Source organism: Mycteria americana, chromosome Z (assembly GCF_035582795.1).
Source record: "Mycteria americana isolate JAX WOST 10 ecotype Jacksonville Zoo and Gardens chromosome Z, USCA_MyAme_1.0, whole genome shotgun sequence".
Classification (NCBI taxonomy): domain Eukaryota; kingdom Metazoa; phylum Chordata; class Aves; order Ciconiiformes; family Ciconiidae; genus Mycteria; species Mycteria americana.
Window position 1 is genome coordinate 12,733,639 of NC_134396.1, and position 18,885 is coordinate 12,752,523.

Consider the following 18,885-nt stretch of genomic DNA (forward strand, 5'->3'; position numbering starts at 1 on the left):
CTCTGTTTTTTCAGCCCCAGGAAGAAGGGGATAGCGTGGGAATACGGAGATGGGCAGTAACACTTGAAAAACATTCAGTGATTGGCAAAGGTTTCTGGGTAGCTGCTTGACTGCAGGAGCAGAGAGATTTTTAGAGATGCTGTTGGAGATTGCCTAGGAACAAACTTCTACCACTCTTTAGGGGTCATTTCAGCAGTTTTGTAACAAGTTGTGACAAAGTCTGCACTGAATGCAAAATCTGCTGAATCCTACAATAGATGTGCCACAGAGAGGAAAAGATCTTTCTGGAATGTATTGTTATCTTGGTATAAGGACATGAAGTGTCCCTTAGATACATCAGGGGTGTGAAAAGATTCCTCAGTCCTGGATACATCTGGTTTTGTTGGAGATGGGTCGCTGTCAGAACAGGGATTTTTGGAAAGATTTTCAAAGTCATGGAGAAGCTGAACAACAAGACCCTTTAATGGCAATGTTCTGACCCATGACAAGTCGAAGACATTTTCTGTGAGATGGCTGAATCACTATACAGAACTATTCATCTGGGAGGTTCAGTGACACATCCAAACCTCTTGCTGAAGTGATGATGTTATCTCAGTTTGAATCACTGTCCTGAACTTGAACTTATGAATATGGGTGTTCAGTGTCCTTACACTCAAGATGGATCTCCATCTTCTGACATTCTTTAACAGTAAGAAGATTCACTTTTTTTCCCCAAGAGTGGAGAGGACTAGTCCTTTGGCCTAGGTGGCCAGAACAGTAGCAGACTTCTGTGTTCAAGCCATGGTCTTGTAGGTCATGAAGTCATGGTAAAGTCCCCTGAAGAAGAAGGGACACAAGGAAAAATGCATGATGTGACTGTTGGAAATGGTTTAGTGAAGGTTATAGCATTTCCCAGCTTTATAACTTACCACACATGAGCTGCTCAGTGGCAGCAAAAAACAGGCTTGGTAATTCATTACTTGCTTTTGAGGGAGATTAGAGGATATTGCTTTTTCCCTAGAGTAAGTAGGTGTTTGCAATCCTTGTGACAAAGGGGTAAAAGTTCACTGAGCCAAGCAGCCACTATTGCAGCCAACAAATACGTACAACCTAGACAAAAGCAAGTCCACTTGATGCTCGGTGGCACTTGTTGCACCAAGCAATGAATGATGCATATGGCAACAGGGCTATCATTCTTTAGCATCGCTGTGCCCAGTAGGTTGCTAAAATCTGAGACTCAGGACAAGGTCTTGCAAAATTCAGACAGGGTCTGTAGAGCTGTAACTGGGATTCAGCAGTTAAGGAAAATCTTGTGATCATTGGAAGAAGTTAGAAATGGGGATAGTTGACTCCTGCACGTGATAAGCTTGACAGAGAAGCTTTGGGTTGTTGAAGAGGACTTGACCCAATTATTTTGTTGTGGTTCTCAGGAAGAGGGCAGAGTGGTGCAGAACCTAGAAATCTGCTTGTTTTTCTGGGATGGGAGTTGTACAGCTAATGTCATTTTAGACCTAGGCTGGAAGCTTTGACTGATGTAACATGTTTCTAGGTGGTGTTTTTTTCCCAAAAGGTAGTGAGCAGGACAATCAGAAAAAAAGGGGTCTGACCTTCACTGGAGGAATAAGGCCAAAAGTGAGACCAGGAAAATGAAAAGGCTTCTAAATCAAAGAAAGCAAAACCGGACTATCAGTGAAGATAAAATAAAAATACTGAAAAGGACAAAATTAATCAAACCTAGAAAATGCTTAAGTTAGAATGAGTAATACAGTGAAATTGCAGTTCACTGCAAGGAAGTGCTGATTCAGACTGGTAGCTAAGATGAGCTGAAGGTGTTATGACATGCTGCAGTCACTTATGCCACATGTGTGAGCTGCCCATGGGTTTAGTATGAGCTAGAGCTAAAAAGCCTTTGGAGTGATTCGGCATACACAGCCCAAAGTGTAGATGTCTCTTTGGACAAATGCTTAAGGCAGAACTCTTGGACAGTGAACAAGAAGACCCAACTAGGAGTAGCAGAAGATTATTAAAAAGGAGAGGAAGATGTCCTCAGAATGAGTGGGATTGTCTTTCCTACTTGGCCACAAAGACTTTCATGACCAGTATGGCCAATAACAAATATGCCAGCAAATATAAGTCACCTTATATTTTGTCATCAAATATTACCTTCATTGCCAAGGTAATCTAGTATTTGGACAAAATGAGGTCGTGTGTGAAGAACAGCTGACCTGAGCCTGAATATGGGCTGACAGAAGTCATACTAGCAATAGAAAAAGGCATTCTGAAAGCTCAAGGCCATGGTTCAGTCTCCTGTTACAGGATATATATTCACAGCCAGCCTGTGTTACATAGATGTAATTGTGGATTTCTTTCTGATGTCGACCTCTTAAAAAACACATGTAAGTGGCACTTTCTGTCTTTTCCAGTGAGCAAGGGAACAGTCCTAGTCAGACAAATTGTGACTGGCCATGATTATTCAGGCCTTCCTTGTGTTTTGAAGAGGCCGTAACAACGTTCCAGTGAGTGCAGAACAAAATCACATGACATGCCTCTTCAGGTTGTATGATAATTGGCTTACAAGGCACAGAATTTCAAATGGAGCTCATGTTCTTGGTCGTCAACTGCAGAGCATAGCAGGGACAGCACAGGGGGTGCCTGACTCGGGCTCCACACTGTGGTTGCTCCATCACACAGTGGAGCTCTCCATACTAAGGCTAAAACTTGTCTGTGTGAGGGCTGGTCTTAGGTAGTGGAATGACTCTAAACACGAAGAGCTATTGCTGACCTCTTCATCCTTCCTCTAAGTGCAAGGTGTACTTCTTAATTTATATAGGGAAAGCAGGATCACGGAACAATACAACATTAAAAAAATTGCCATAACTTAAGCAGTGGTATACCAGCTAGCACATTCCTGTACACAAAGAGAAGCTGTAACAACAACCACAACTTTGTGCTTGAAGTTGCTGTGTTTTATGACTGCTAGTCATGCTGTCTAATACTGGAAAGTACTCAGCCAGGGTGGTTGTGGTATAAGAACCTGTATGCAAGAGAATAGTTCAGCTTGACTTACTTTAAGAACAATAAATTTGCTTCCTGTGAATTCACATATTGAGGTGACACCCAGCTTCTGAAGACCTATTTTGTTGTAGCATGCTGGGTATGAATTAAGCTGTTGTTATGGTTGGAAACATTGGCTTTCTGATACTACAACTTGTGTCTTCTCAGTGTAGGATTGTAGAGACTTACTGAACAAAGTGTATATGGAGGTTACAGAGAGGAAATCTGCTACAGGCAAACTACTGACAAATCCTTTTTGTATTTTTCCACGCTATACCTACTGTTAGACAGAAATCAATACAGTGAGATACCACTTGATTTCCAGGAAGAGAGCTATCAGCAATGATATATAGTTAATTGCCTTCAAGTGACACATTTTAAAAAAGGGATCTTGACAGCTTTGTACTTGAAGTTTTCTGCTTGAGCTGTTACAAAACACAAAAGGCTGGAGCCTGTTGCTACAAGTAAAGGCTGTGGGACTCATGGGGAAGTACATTCTCATCAGTAAAACTGAAGCCAAGTTCTCTATTAGAGAACCCCTCATTCACTGCTGCCTTACAGTTAAATTGACTGATGCTATTCAGAGCAGTTAAGGCTATGTGTAGAAAAATATATTCAGTTCTGAGTATTTTACTGGTAGAGTAATGTCACCAAAAGTGAGTGCATTCATGAGAAAGAGTACCAACTTCACACGATGAAGGAATGAAGACTTGAGAATAGGAATAATTGAAAAAACAGTGACAAAATTCAGCATGCCAGGTGTATTTGTGTGTGAATATGTAACTAAGAGATACAAGAAGGAGTACAGGAATTTGTACATGAAATTGTAGCACAAAAGGGTTGTATATAGAATGAAATAAGCAACAGAATGGAAGAGAACAAAGGAGAATATGGGCTTTTGGTAATAATTTCCCATTGCTAAGACATACTAGACTGTGATATAGCTGCCATCAGCTACAGGTCTTAAATAATTTGTGTCTGGAGTGAACAATATATTTAGGTACCTAGGAAACTTATGCATTCACTGGGAAATAAAAGAAACAATAATGATTTGTATTAGCCAATTCATACTGCAACTTTATATATGGTACAAAGATATAGATAAAGATCTTTGCCCCATATGCTTCACTACCTTTGAGGATCTATTTTGCATTTTACATTTCTGGTCTCACTGGTCTGTATTTTCTTCTTCCTCTACTTTACCGTTATTCTTTATCCTTTATTAAGAGTTCTTCCTTTTATCTCCTTGTGCTCTTTTTCTCCTCTTCCATTGCCAACCTTACTTTCATATCTTTTCCTCTTTTCTCTGCTCCCTTTAGCATTACCTTAAATACAGCTGTTATATTTACAACTTGTCCAGACTCAGTCTGTCAAAAGAATTCCTTCTAAGGGTTATCTTAAGGAGAAGGTTAATTGGATAAGAATATTTGTGTGCCATATTTATACTATCACTCAGCTATATAACAAACCAAATTCTGCCAAAAATCTGAAATTACAGAGTTCCTTTTCATCTTGTCTCACCACCTGCAGTAACAAGTGCTTTGCAATCAGAATTTAGGAAACAAAAAGGATGGTGGTCATGCATAAGCCATAGCAAAATCAAGCCTAGTTTCTCAGTACTGAAACTCCTCTGTAGTGCCAACAGCAGTAAAAGCTTGCTTTAAGAGATAAGCCAGAGAGATATGAATCATAGCCTGAAGGCATCTCTTACACTGAGCTGTGAAGCATTCTTTCTAGAGCCAAGGCCCCAATTTAGAAATTGTCATTGTTACTTGAAATTCTGGTATGAATATTTGTAATGAAGCTTTAACTTCCAAGAACAGAGTTCTGTAGTTTTTGTGATTTCTTTTTGATTTTGTTGCAGTACTCAAATTTCCCAGCCTGGACTAGGAGCTCATTGTCTTGCTGATGTATAAATGTGTGGAAAAATGCAGACCTTCTGAATCAGGGATCCTAAAAGATCAAAGAAAATGGCAGACAAACATTAGTGGTGAGAGACGTAACATACAAACCAAATCGTTATCATAATCATAGACTAATGCTCCCCCATTCTTTACATTACCCTTGTCTACTCCTTTCTTTGTCACTTTCCTGCCTCTTTTCTTTTGCTCTTCAGAAGAAAGTTCTGTAATTGGAGCCACTTATCATTCAGCCTGTAAAGGCTGACATAAATATTTTGTCTATAGTTAATTAAGCAGTGAGCAAATCTTCTTGGAGCTTTGTATGTACTCAAGATGAGGTTCAAGTCATGTCAATATCAATATATCCTGAAACACGTAGGCCGCTCCTGTTTGTATTTTAGTGCTTTTTCTGAATAGATCCTATATGAAACTGCTTGCTAGTACTTGCTCCAAAGTTATAGCTCATAAAGTATTACTTGAATTTTATTATATGACTGTCTGTGATAATCAATAGAAACTAAAAGAATGATTCATTCACCAATGATAGTTTGTTGAACAAGAGGCATTAACGTTTTCACTATCCTGATATTTTGTGTGCAGTCCTTAGCAATGTGAATAAATGTATTTCAGAAATGCTTGTAAATTCTTATGTCACTCATTAATTGCCCGATAAGCTTGAATCAAAAGGACCCATTAACAAATTACTTTTAATACATTGGATTTGATGAAAATTTCTCAGATTACTTTGACATTCTCCTGATAGGTTCCTGTTGGCAGGTTCATACTGTATATCACATGCATATCAACATGTAACAGCAATAGTATATGCAGGTTCTTTTAAATTAAATGTTGGAAAAACATTAGTGTGAAGTTTGGTAATCTCATCTTTGGATGTGTTGAGTGCACTGTTCTCCCATGGGCTGATGGTGGATAATATGAGCTTTGAGAGGAGGGTTGGACCACAATGTCTTCAGAGCTTTCTTTCTAAATTATTTCCTAAATTATTGTACAATTCTATGGTAATCATTAGCTTATCACTGAAGATTGGGCTATTAGTCCATGTACTGTCCAGTGCGTACTATTTATAGGGTTACTGGAATATATTCAACATGTCTTTTTAGATTTTTTTGTAATGTTACATTTATGCATACCTTATTACAAGTGTGATTGTGCATCACTGAGAATATGCACATTTGATAGAGACTCAGATGACCATTAATGCCTGGAAATACAGCAATACATTCACAATAAGCACCCATCTACTTTGGAGCGATTACATTTTTAGTGTAAAGATGTATTCCATATCTCATTTTGACAAAAGCTGGTGTATAGTCCCTTTGTGTACCACTCCCACCCCTGGGAAAGCTCCTCAAATGTTGTGTAAGTTATGGCCTAAAGTTGCTTTGCAGGTTATTTGTAGCTCAAGGTTTCTTAGGACATTTGGTGTTCTCAGGAATGACCTGGTAGTTGCTGTCTCTCTGCTCTCCTGCAGTATTTTAGGTGTCAGGGTCTCCTTTTCTGCCTTGTCTTCCTTTAGAGCTTTTTTTAAAATTATTTTTTCCTTGCTTGCTCCACTACATTTCGTTCTGACTGTTGCATCTGGCTTTGTTTAGCATCGTCCAGGGCATGTCTCAGTGTCAGGAGGCAAATTTGATAAGATGGGCTGGTATCACAGCCTGTGATCTATGGGAACCCTTGCCACAGACAGAAGTACTAGGAGCAGATACAGATAGGGAAGAAAAGGAAGATGTGATTAACAAGCTGCTGCCCTCAACTGCCTGAGTTAGGACTTGGTGGCAGCCAGAAACTAGTACCTCACATACAGATGGGATCTTGCCCCTTGGGAAGCAGCAGTTCCTGGCTCCTGCTGTGTTCCTTCCAGCAAGTTCAACCACTGAGTTAGAAAAGAAAAATACAATCTGACATATAATTCTTTACAAGTTGCTGACCCTTGTATCTGAGGGATGAGAGGAAACTATTCTCAGTGTTCACATAGTTCTTTTCTCTATAAGCAGTAATTCTTTGTCCACAGCCTTAAAAAAAAAAAATAGTCTGGGTTGAAGACAGAAAGTTCAGTCTCATTTCTGTGTGTAAGAAGTTCCTTTTACAGATGATTGAATTCAGCCATGTCTGGAGTGAATGTAACAATTGTTCAATAATGTGAAGCCTTAAATTATATCCAGCTGATTCTGTAGGGGAATTTTGCAGGCAGGAAGAAGTTAATTATCCAAAGCTGGATCCAGATCAAGATTGGGCTTAGTGGCTCACACACTGTAAGCTTGATAGCTCTAAAGGGGTAACTGACATACTTTTTATGTCATTTGTGACTATGTGCTATGCTGTAAGAAGGTACTTTTCCAGCCAGCTCAAGAAACAACTTTTTGCCTGCTCATTAATCAATTACGCTTTTCTTGAGGAAAGGAATGTAACCTAACATAATACTCCAACAGTTACTGCAAAAAAAAAAATCTTAAGTAGCTTTTCAGGTCATGATTTAGGATTTTTGAATGCCTTTTCATAGCATGGATTCTGGCTCTTAGATGAGAAAGTTCTGTTGGTAATAACCTTACGACCATTTTTTTTTCCCCCAAAACTAGTCAGAGTCAACATGACCAGTATGTTTTCAGTGTTCTCATTGGTAGTAACGTGAAGTCATCTTGATAGTATGAATATATTGAAGAATCATAGCTAGATTTTCATCATATTAAGGGCAAGCTGATTTGGTTCCTGAACTGTGAAGTGAAACTTACTGATGAAATTCTAGACCAGCAAAGCTAACGAGTGTTTTATTATTGACCCTGTAGCATGAGGATGTTTTCTGAGGAATTAAATCTTCAGCTACTATTACAAAGTTAAGCATGAGAATGAATGTATATTAATCCTAATTCTGATTTCATTTAAATCAACAGGAATTTGCTGTTGAGTTAATAACAGTTGGACTGGACTCTCATTGTCAAATTCTGCAGGGTTCTGCTGACGTCTACTAACCCCTCTTGTTTATATGGAACCTAAGTGATCAGTCCCATGACTTTGTAATGATTTACAGGAAAATACTCAAGAATATGAATTATCATAAGAATTATCTTATTTCATCTTTAACTTGCAACTTGACTTAACGCACCAGTTAAAATATTTTAGAGGTTATAGCCCATACTTAAAGTGAAGTTCATATCCCCTTCTAAAGTAACTTTAGGGAGGACAAAACTCAGACTTATGAAGAAGTGGAAGTATACCTGTCACTGTGCTCTTAAGACAGGCTGCTGCTCAGAAATTAATAAGAAGAAAATACTTATTTGCAATTATAACAGGCAAGATATTTTGAATTACCTACAGACATATGGGATCATTCTGAAAGTATCTTTAACTATTCAGAAACTTTATAAAATACTGCTATACAAAAGTGAAGTTATTTCAAGATCCAGTAGTATCCTTTTTTTTTTCCATGTTGTTAAAGTTAACTGAGGAGAAAAAGTGTTCTAGGATATATAAAGCCTATATCTAGTAAGAGAAATCCTTACTTCAGCAGCAACCTTCTTATCCTATATGAAACTTTATACTGTTAATGCAGTGTATCTGTGTTAAATGAGGTTGATCTATATGTGCTAGTTTTGTGTAACTAATTTTTTGCAGATGAGTCTAAAATGGAGACAGAAAGTTACACCCCTCTGGGAGACAGAATTCTTTTTCTGCAAGAGAATTTCATGTTGTGTGCACAAAAAATGTAATGCCCAAATAATGTTTTGTGAAAGTTGCCCATGTACAAATGGAGACTGAAAAACAAAGTTTCATTGGAAAAGCTTAATGTATAAAAGAAGAAGTAGAGGGAAATTCTGATCTTGCTGAAGTTACATTTTTTTCCATTGTCTTTTACAAGGTCAGTTTTCATCTTCAGTTTTCCAAAAATAGGCTACCCAGGTGAGTAACTGAGATCTAACCAAAAATGTAAAGAAAAGTCACTGTAACAGAGGTCTACATTTTGAGCGTTTAACAGTACTTTTTTTACAGTGTGTATCTTTTCAGTTACTGTTGATTTTTGAAACATATCTTGATTTTTGAAACATTGATGACAGCACTAGTGTCAATTCCTTTATGAAAAGAAGCTCCAATATAATGGTGAAGTGAAATGGAAAAACAATAAAACAAGCACAAGATGCTTACTGCTTGACTGACTGACATACACACAGCTTGAAAGGAGAGGAAACACAGCAAATCCACTTCCTATTTGAGTCAAACCCTAGTGCTAAAAAAAGAACTAGGGATAATAACAGCAAAGTAAGTTGTCTGAAAAGGGCCACAAATTGTCAAGGTAAAAAGGAGGAAAAGGCAAGTAACAAGATTATTGAAGAGATACAGAGCACATTGTGGCCCTGCCAACCATATTTTGGGTAATGTATAAAATTTAGCTTCTGCAAGAAAAAGAAAAAATATATTTTATTATTTACCTTACACAAAGAATGTTATAAATTGCTTCAAATAAGTTGCTTTAAGCAGTAAATTGCTCTAAAACCCCACCAAATTTCAACATTTCAGTCTTCTCTATTTCTTGCACTAAAACTGGGGTTCCTGTCAGTTTTTGATTACATTTGTAAAATGGGCATACAACTCACTCTCCTGTGAAAAACAAACATATTTCTCTAATTATTACGGATGTGTTATATTTCCTAGGTCACTTCTTTGAATTCTTGCCGATGATAGTACTTGCCTACTTTTGTAAAGTATCTAAAGACCTGAGGTGACTATAGTAGGTACAGCAAATGTTGTGTTGTCTAATGCTGGTATGGGAAATGCTTCCTAGCCAGGCAACTAATAACACAAGAATGAGATTTGATAGTTTTATCATCTTAGTCTAATGTTGGCTGTGGTATACTAGTAGTAGAGTCAAACCCTGTTCCCCTCAGATACAAGTTTGTTGAGGCTTTTCCTAGCAGCCTCTATTTCCTAGGCAACAATCAACATTTAAGTGGGGTCTGACATGCATTTAAATTAAAGGTTTGAATTGTGAGCCAGACTGTATAAATTTACTGACTCCAGGCCTTTCGGAACCTGTAAAATTTTCATTTTTTTGGGACATCTGTTATTTTGCTAAGCCCCGATCATCAAGCAAAGCCCTTTGTGTTCTCCACTAACCATGATTAACCATCTGGCAGCTATCTGTAGATTTAGTTTCCCAAACCATAATTTCTTTCCAGTGCTAAGCCTAGGAGGACAACTACGGGCCTCCATTGGCGTCTGCTTTTTTGTTATTTTAAAAAATTACTTCCAGTATTTCTGCCCAGTACTTAACATCCTTATTTACTTTAGAGTATTTCCAGCAGATGGGGAGGAATGTTCCATTTTCCTCACATTCAGCACATTTCCAAAGAATGCTGATTTCTTTTTTTGGGCTATAATGGAACAAGATACCACTGGAATAATATGTTTCATAAGGGGTTTCTTTGATGGTTGCACTTCTTGATGATCCCAGAGATCTCTTAGATGCCACTGTTCATCATCTTACCTCGTGTTGCTTCGACTATGCCGTAAAAGCAGAAGTGTACTCTGGACAGCCAGTCTGCTCTGAAGAAGTACTCAAAGTCTTCTCTATTGCCTCTTAACAGCTCTGCATTCATGAAAACCATGCTAACCATGTCTGACAATTACGATTCAGGAAACAAACAACTGCTCCAGCTTACAGGAAGAGCAAAATAGTGCTCAATTCCAAGATAATAAGAGTTGTTAAAAAAGCAAAACAAAACAACATTATCTGCAGTTTTTCTTCTGGTTTGAAAGAGTGCCAAATTTGCATACTATAGGGGCTTGTAGAAGCTTTAAATTATAAAGACTAACCCTACAGCTTTGGTAGTCCTTTGTGTCAGTGGCCTGGCTTCCACACCCTCTACTACAACATACAGGATTTATATTCTAATTGCAAGGCTGGAAAGCACAAACTTCCCAGGCACTGAGCAGTGTTGTGAAACCAGTGAAGCTATGTTGGAATTATGTTGACATTGAAGTGGTTTACTGTTAAGGGTGATGAGGACGGTGCTGCACTTCACCTTTGTAATGTAATGTCAGAAGAAAAACTGCTGCTTTCCACTACACATTTTGTGGCCCACTCTCCAAGTTGTACCTAGGTAAGATTATTTTAAGAAGTGTTCTCAGCAGCCAGGTTACTACATTTGCAGTGAAACAATTCTGTTCCCAGCCTAGAAAGTACAGATAAGAAATAAAATAGAAAGGTTAATCTAAACTTTGTGGTTAAATAATTATTGGTTTTTCATCAGCTGTTTCATCCAGATGAGGTCTTATGGCAGTTCTGAACAGACCGAAGCCAGTGTAGTTCAGAAAGCTGCCAAAGGGGTTTCTGAACCATTTCAATCTATGGTAAGAGAGGCCGTCGGTAGCATAGCTGCATGATAGGCCTCTGTATGTGCATAGAGAATTATTATGCAGGACACAGAACAGGGTCAAATAACATTAGTGTGGAAAGTCCAGGGAAGGACTCTGGGAATAGGTCACAGTTTCTAATCTTTCCAGGCTGCAGCACAGGCAGAGCTGTTTCAGAGTATATTCTGGAAGAGAGGGTGTGGAAGGTCGTGTAGTCCTCAGGGATCTCATGATTTGGCAGGTGAATTCCCCCTTCAAAAACATGCTCATAGCCTGTAGCTCCTGGCACCTTGCCTGTTTTTCTGGTTAGAAAAGGGAGGGGTGAATTTCCATGTATAAAAGTACCTCTGTCTACAGTTCACCTCAAATAGTTGTTGAGTAGCTGCCACACTTTCTAGCTGGCCTTAAGCCTCAAACTCTGTGACAGAAACTTTTTTTCTAAAAGCACCAGGGAACATAAAATATATATTTTTTGTGATTTTTTTATATAAACACTTGAACTACATTGGAAATATTGTTCAGATACAAATTGGAATTTGTCCTAAAGAGGACGAGAAATATTTTGGGAAAAAGATGTTAGTCTTTCTGTTTTCACTTTCTACATTAAATCATTCAAAGCTTGTGGGTGCTGATTATAGTATTTCCTCTTTACTTCTTGTAAAGCTCTTCTCTAATACAAACACTGATGTAATCATTGCTGCAAATGGGTCTGTCATATTTCTTTTTTCTTTTCACCTCAGGAGTGTAAATGAATAAAAAAAGAGTTTTAAAATTCTAAAAATCTCAAATATTTAGAAAAATGCTTAAAATGCTTTATAATATTAACAAAACATGAAGAATTTATGCTAAATATATCTTGAGGCTCTTGTGACATGAGATAAAAAGGGTTCTGAAAGCCCTGCTGCCCTTATCTGTCGCTATGTTTTGCAGTCCAACAGCATCCCAGAGCTCTATAAATGTAATTTTAAAATTGACCAGAACATTTGAAGCTAAATCACTTAGTTGATTCTGACTGGCCCAATGTGCCTCTACAATGATTTCACACTAGCATATGTAAGAATCCAAGCAGCTATGTTTTTCAACTGGCCTTGTTGAATCTTTCCTACACCAAATGCAATCCTCCATTTTAGAGAATACCTTTAAATCTCTGGCTTCTAAAAATAGTAATGGGGATGAGGTAAGAGGTAAGAGATGCTCTGCAGGAGGATTAAAGAGCACTCTGTGTAAAAGTTCCTTTGAAATAGTGAAGCTATGTAACTGTTGAAGGAATGTGGATTTCTTAGTTTATATACATTGCTGACATGTTTGGAGGAGCACAGGCTGTTACTATTAATTTAAAAATAGCTAATACTTAGAGAAAGCCTGAGGAATTATGCATATGTGATGATTATATTTTATCCACTGCTAAAATGCAGCCCCCTCCTAGGGTGGAAAAGTTAGTGAGTTAAAAAGGGCTTATCAGCACTACAAGGATTGTATGTATGTGTTAATAGATCCATCCTGTCATTTCACAGTGAGAAAGGTGAAATTGCATGCACAGTACATAAGTAGGAAGGACAAGCAGTGCATATGCAATGTCTGTAAAACACTGATGAACTCCCACATTCAGATAAAATGAGAATATGACAATATAAGCTTATGGAAATCAAATAGCAAGGATGTTTGTCTTATTTGGAAGACCCTGTTGCAATGATAATATGAAGAGTTTCAGTCTATTTGAGAATTAAAAGGTTGCAAGAGAGTAGTGCTACAGGGAAAACAACCACCAGAGGTGTAAGAAAGAGAAAGCAGGCCTTTCACACTTGAATGGTTTCATCAAAGTGTCATTTAAAGCACCATTTATTTCATTCCTGAATGTTGTTTCACAGAGCTCACATAAAGAAAAACACAATGGGGAATGAAGTTCATGACTTTTATGATTTTCTTACCATAGTTCTGTGGAGAAATGGGCACGTTTTACAACATGCTATTAGCAAATGTTCTTTCTGATTCATGAATATCAGAAATGGATAGCTTAGCCTTCCTTTCTCTGAATAACATATCTTTCTTTTACAGCTGGAGGATCTGAAGCAAGGAGATAAAAGGAAAAACCACACCCTGCTACTCTGTAAGCTTCATTTCCTGCTGACCTGTTTTGATAACCAGAGTGACTGATATTAATGGATAATTACATGAGAATACCACCATTTTCAGTCATTAACTGCAAACGGGCATCATATTTTCAATTTCAGAAAACTACTAACAATATGTATGGCTGAATCAAGAAACCAACCGAGACATCTTTGCTGTATCACCTTGACCAAATTGTTTCATTTCACTGCTGCTGTTACTCTTGCTACTGTATGTGTAGCCTGCTTATTTCAGTTCTAAATTTTGGGATTACAGGGTCTATTTCTTGCAATGTATTTGCACAGTAAGAAGCACAATGAGATTTAAATCTTCACTGGAATGTCCAGATGCTACTTTGATATAAGTAAATCAATTACGAACAGTTACATAAGTAGTCACATCTTATGTATAACAGGTGGACTTTAGTACAATTAGAGTCTAATGGAACAAGAATGAATAGCAAAAGATTTCCCTGCAGCTTGGGAGAGGACGGCTGCAGTCTGAGGCAATGCTGGCTTATGCCACTAGCTGTATTTCCAGTTATGCTGACTGCAAAGTGAAAGAATATTTTGCATAATGGAATTTGCATTTTTTTTTGCTGTTTAAGCCAACCACACAAATCACACCCTAAATGGTTTCTCTTTTATAGATCCCAGTACATCTTACTGTCACGTGCCCTGCTGCTCAGTGACATTCCACTCTCTCATAAACGTATTTATTGGTTACTTTCTTAAACTCTTGCTAGAGGCTATTAAGAGTACTTGCCAGTAGGATCTTAATTTAGTTTGGATAAGTATTCCCAGCAAGTCAAAACTGTTAGCACAGTCCTGGCATTATATGGCACAGCTGTACAATGCTAAACAGTTCACATGTATATAGAACAAGTTCCTGAGGTGGTGCCTGAGCCAGCTATGTTGGTGCTGGCTAGTATGAACGGGTGGTGTGAAAATCAGTACATGCTCACAGCAGAAGGTGGCCAGGAATCCACAAGAAAAGGGAGAGTCACTGTTAGGATCACAGTGCGAAGAGAAGAATAATCTCCTCTGGCTCTGCCTGGAAAGCAGGTTCCCATTTTTGACTGCAGAAACTGGAACTGTGTCCTGATGTTTGTTTCTTTGTATGTAGATAACCCTGCAGATATTCTTGAAAAATAATGAGATCAAGTCAGAGACCATGCTGCTACCTCTCGTGAATATCTTATTTTGATTTATTTGCTAGTCACTTAGGATCCAGTGGCAATAGTTGCTTTCACAACTACTGTGAATACCTCCTTGAAGATCTTGATTTAGCTCAAATCACATTGTGAGCTTCACCATGGAAAAGTGGCATCTTGTGGTTGTTCTTCAGTTCCTTCCTTCCCCCTTGGCAACAGCTTTCCAGAGTGCCTCTGTATGGGACACAGGACTTGGAGCTCAGCATATTGTCATCTTTCCTTCCATTTTGTTGCTATGGCTGCTCTGTTGTGCCAAACTAGGCACTACCGTTTCCTCTTTGCAGAGGGTTGGGGTGGCAAGTGTAAGCCTCAGGAAGCAAGTTCTGATTTACAAATAATGTCTCTTACTACTCCACTGAGAACGCCACTGAAATAAATGAAGGTAACATACCATTTTTATAAAGAAAGCGACATTTTTTTCAGAGTACACAGCAGAAATGAACTGGTGATCTGAGATAGCTGGTTTTGTTTTCCTAGAATTTCAACATTCAGCTGACACTCCTTTACCATTAAAAACAAAACAAAAAAACACCCAACCACCCCACATCACAAAGTATTCTTATTCATTGTTTTCTTACTCACTGTACAGACAAGACTACACACTCTGGGAGACCTGCCCAGGAAGATTGGGTAATCAGTTTAAAAATGACAGACTGACAGTTTTAGTCCAAAAAAATAACGCCTGAACAAATACATGTCATTACACTGAGGTGGTACACCATACCACCATACCCTGATGTACTGGAACGAATTACAGCCATTTTGATGTTGTGACATGGCTGTTTGAGAGTTCCTATAATGCGGTGTGTTATAATTTCCAATAATGCATCACATTACTGTGTGTTGATGGCATTGAGGAGTTAACACTGTTCATCCTACCATGTGGATAAGATTTCAACAGCTGGAGGGTCAGTGCTGACTACTTTCAGGGGTCTCCTGTAAGCAGAAGAAAGGAATATTCCCCAGCAGAATTCAGACTCTTGAAGAAATCCAGATGGCTGCCAAATCAAAAATGTCACTAGGATGCTTTTCTCTCTAAAAATTCTCTCTTGAGCTGAGATATGATTTCTGTTATGAAAATATATTTAAAAATAGCTTGAGAGTCAGTTTCTCAGACTAACTCTAGGATTGAGATTGTTGGTAGCTGTGCTTGAAAGGAAGTAGTTCACACCTGTGGTGGCATTTCTTTGAAGGTCTGTTTATTTAGAGAACATTTTGACACAGATCTCTGATATCTCTCAGCTTCAGGCAGCTGAAGAATTAAAATTTTTCTTGAAGAATGTTTGGAATAGAAAAATCAACATGACTGTCAATGTAATGCTGTTACACAGTTAAATAATGCAATGTGGTTATGCATAGCAACCAACAGAAAAAAACCCCAAACTCTGTAGTGTGGAATGCAGAATTTGTCACACTCTTGCAGATTGTAAACTTGCAGAAATGCACATGAATGTGAGAATTAGCTTGATGTTCTGACAGAGTTGAGAAGATGGGCCAGGAGATAAGTAAAGCTTCTACTTGTGTAATGGCATATTCAAAGAAAACCATAAACAAGTGAAGGTTAGTGCAGAAAGGAAATTCTTCAGGCTTTATTCACGTTTTAAATTAGGATAATTTAAGTCATCACTTGAAACAATTCGTACCTGTTAGTTTGAACTGGCCCAACTGTTGAACTTAGCCCAACGTTTGGGTTAGTAAATTAGGATTATGGAGTTAAGAACGTTAAACAAGGGAGTTATGCTAATGTGGATTTTATTTCCATGACTGCATGTATCTGGGTGGCACAGTAATACAAGAAACTTTTCAGAGTAGACTGCTGACTGAAACAGAGTGTGTCAGTAAGAACTGAACTCATCCTATAGCCTTCCAGTGGCCTCTGTGGTTTGAGTTGATGATTTTGGTTCAGCTCACAGAAGACAGTTGTTAGCCCTGGCTTTTTAAATCTTAAAGGCAAGTCAAAGAAAAGAACAAAGAAACTTGTGATTTAGATTTTACTGCAAGAGTTTTCCATTTGTTACAAATGGAGAACATGACACCCCCCCCAGCCTCCTCAGCACTTTCCTATGGTTAACCTGTAAATACAGCTCTGCAATCCCAAGTGCTGGTCACCCACCATCTTGTTTGGGTGAAAATGATGTGCTGAGGTACTTACCAAGCGGTGCTGCCCAAGAAAGGTTGTGCTGACCTCATGTACCATATTTGTTGTCCCTCCATGGGCAGTACTAGGGGGCAGCAGCATTTCGATTTGGATCAACTAGAGGATGTGAAACAAAGCCGTTCTCTGTGAGAACGGCTGCAGCTCTCCTATGTGGTAACAGTCATTGTTCAGTGACTATTGCTGTAGGTATTATATGATGAGTTCAGTTAGAATTCACAAAACCTGTCAGGAGAGCAGCTGGAACATGCTCTTTATGTATTAGCTTGTTTAGTCTCTCTTCTGTTGTTTGGGATGGCAGAGCGGTACTGTGACTCCAAAATCTCTGCCTGTTCTCTTCCATCCTCTAAGGAGATTGAGGAGACAGGAGGACAAGGAGGATCAAGGAGACAAAGGAAGAGCTAATCTCAGCTGGCAGATAATTTATCCAATGCAGCTCTATGCCTTTCCTAGCCCAGACAGTAATCACACAAAGTAACTGCCATGAAGAAGATTGTCACTTAATTTTCCTGAAGATAAAGGCTCTTTCTCAGTTCTTTACTACTGCTCTGGGGCTGTGGTTCCTGGCCAAGATCCCTAGCATCCTGCGTGAACTGTCCATAGCTGTGGGTAATGTTGCTTTTCAGACTGTCAGTGATAGCACTGTGACTACTACACGCTCCCCAGCAGGAGCTTTGCAGCTAAGCTGGCCAAAGTGGCTTTTGGCCAAGGATAAACATAGGCCAGTGGCCAGGATCTGCTGTCAGACTCTGACTCTCTGCACTGTGCCCTGAGGAGAGCCATTTATAATCTTTACTTTTCAGCCCTTAATTTGCTTCCTGCATTTCTCCACCTGATTGCCATAAATACTGAACACTCACAAGCAAGTTCCCGTAAGGAGGGAAAACAGAAGCCACATTTTGGAGGGTTAACACCTGAGCACTAAAGATAGCCCTCCAACACCAGTTCTCAGAAGCCACTATTGGAAATTTAGTGTCTAATCTTTTTGCCTTAGTGTCTTCATATGTGACATTGGGATAATATTATTTAGTAGCCTATTGGGAAGGTTTCAGTTTTGGAATGATTACTTTTTGTTAAGTGCTAAATTTCATTAGAACATATGAAAATCTCCTCCAGTTTTCTACAAGATCTCTGTGGATTTTAGTAACCAGGTGCTATCCTCACATAAAAGCTGAGAGGAGAATAAAACCTCCGTGAAAGCAGACTATCTTCCTGTTTACCACCTTACCAGAGAGCACCAGAAGCGTGCAAAAACTACTGCTTGCTTTTTTCCATTTAGATAAAGAGCATACTCTGGTTCCTGCCACAACTTCACAGTCTGTTTTTGACACTTGTCTACATGCTGATCTTACATTTACAAAAATAACATTGAAAACTGATGTTGATAGATATGACAGTATTGATGTCGAATGCCATTTTCTTTGTGAAAAAGAATTCGGAAAAGTATTTCTTGCTGTTGTGAACCAAGAGATTTAGGACCTCACAATTACTGCAGTTAAGAAGGTGGTGTCTGAATTCTCAATGACTGCTCCAAGGAAAGGAGTAATATAGCTGAAAGTCCTGACACATTGGTTTTTGTATTTCTGAAACTAAGTAGTACCAGCTCTGCATTAGGAACAGTGTAGGGGAGGCTTGAGCTGTACTTTTAAAGTGCCTATAAATGCAGCATTTGATTAAGTGTGCAGTAGGCATGTATGTAAGAGTGAAAACAATAAAATCCTGATGTAAGTTCATTGGGCATAAAACAACCCCAGCAGAACAGAAGGAAGTAGAAGGACAGCAAGGGCACAGATTGGTCCTCATGGCCTATGCCACTGAGAAGTCACTACATCTCTGACTGGAAATTTCCATGCATATTAATTGTCATGAACCCTTTTGGTGCGCATGATTTTGTGTCTCATGAAGAAACCTAAGCAATGGCAAATCAGAAGCAGCTTTCCCAAGATATGTCTTGGAACCCACAATGAAAATAAGATGGCAAATTTATGTACAGGAAAATCTTTTAAAATGTTTAGCTGAGAGAGGAAGACTGCAGGGACAATGACAAACTTCAAGTGGCTTCAGTCCAGTAGTTTCTAGGACATACTGAAAAAAGTGCCCAAATCAAC

At 38.6% G+C, this 18,885-nt stretch overlaps 1 protein-coding gene across 15 annotated transcripts in view; it reads left to right on the top strand.

Annotated features, from left to right (window-relative positions):
• LOC142402696 (uncharacterized) overlaps positions 1-18,885 on the top strand; it is a 114,280-nt gene that overhangs the window by 5,020 nt on the left and 90,375 nt on the right. For 4 of the 15 annotated variants that reach the window (XR_012773440.1, XR_012773441.1, XM_075488427.1 and 1 more), the window contains exon 2: positions 13,356-13,407. The exons of 1 other annotated variant lie outside the window; for it this stretch is intronic. Coding sequence is in view for 5 of the 14 variants with exons in the window: in XM_075488427.1 (XP_075344542.1) it covers positions 13,356-13,381 (26 nt within the window). In the remaining 9 variants the exon portion in view is untranslated. Of the gene's footprint in view, positions 1-3,320; positions 4,327-4,897; positions 5,024-9,599; positions 9,680-13,355; positions 15,226-18,885 lie in introns of those variants that run through there. 10 more of the 15 variants (XR_012773436.1, XR_012773438.1, XR_012773437.1 and 7 more) reach the window with 8 other exon arrangements.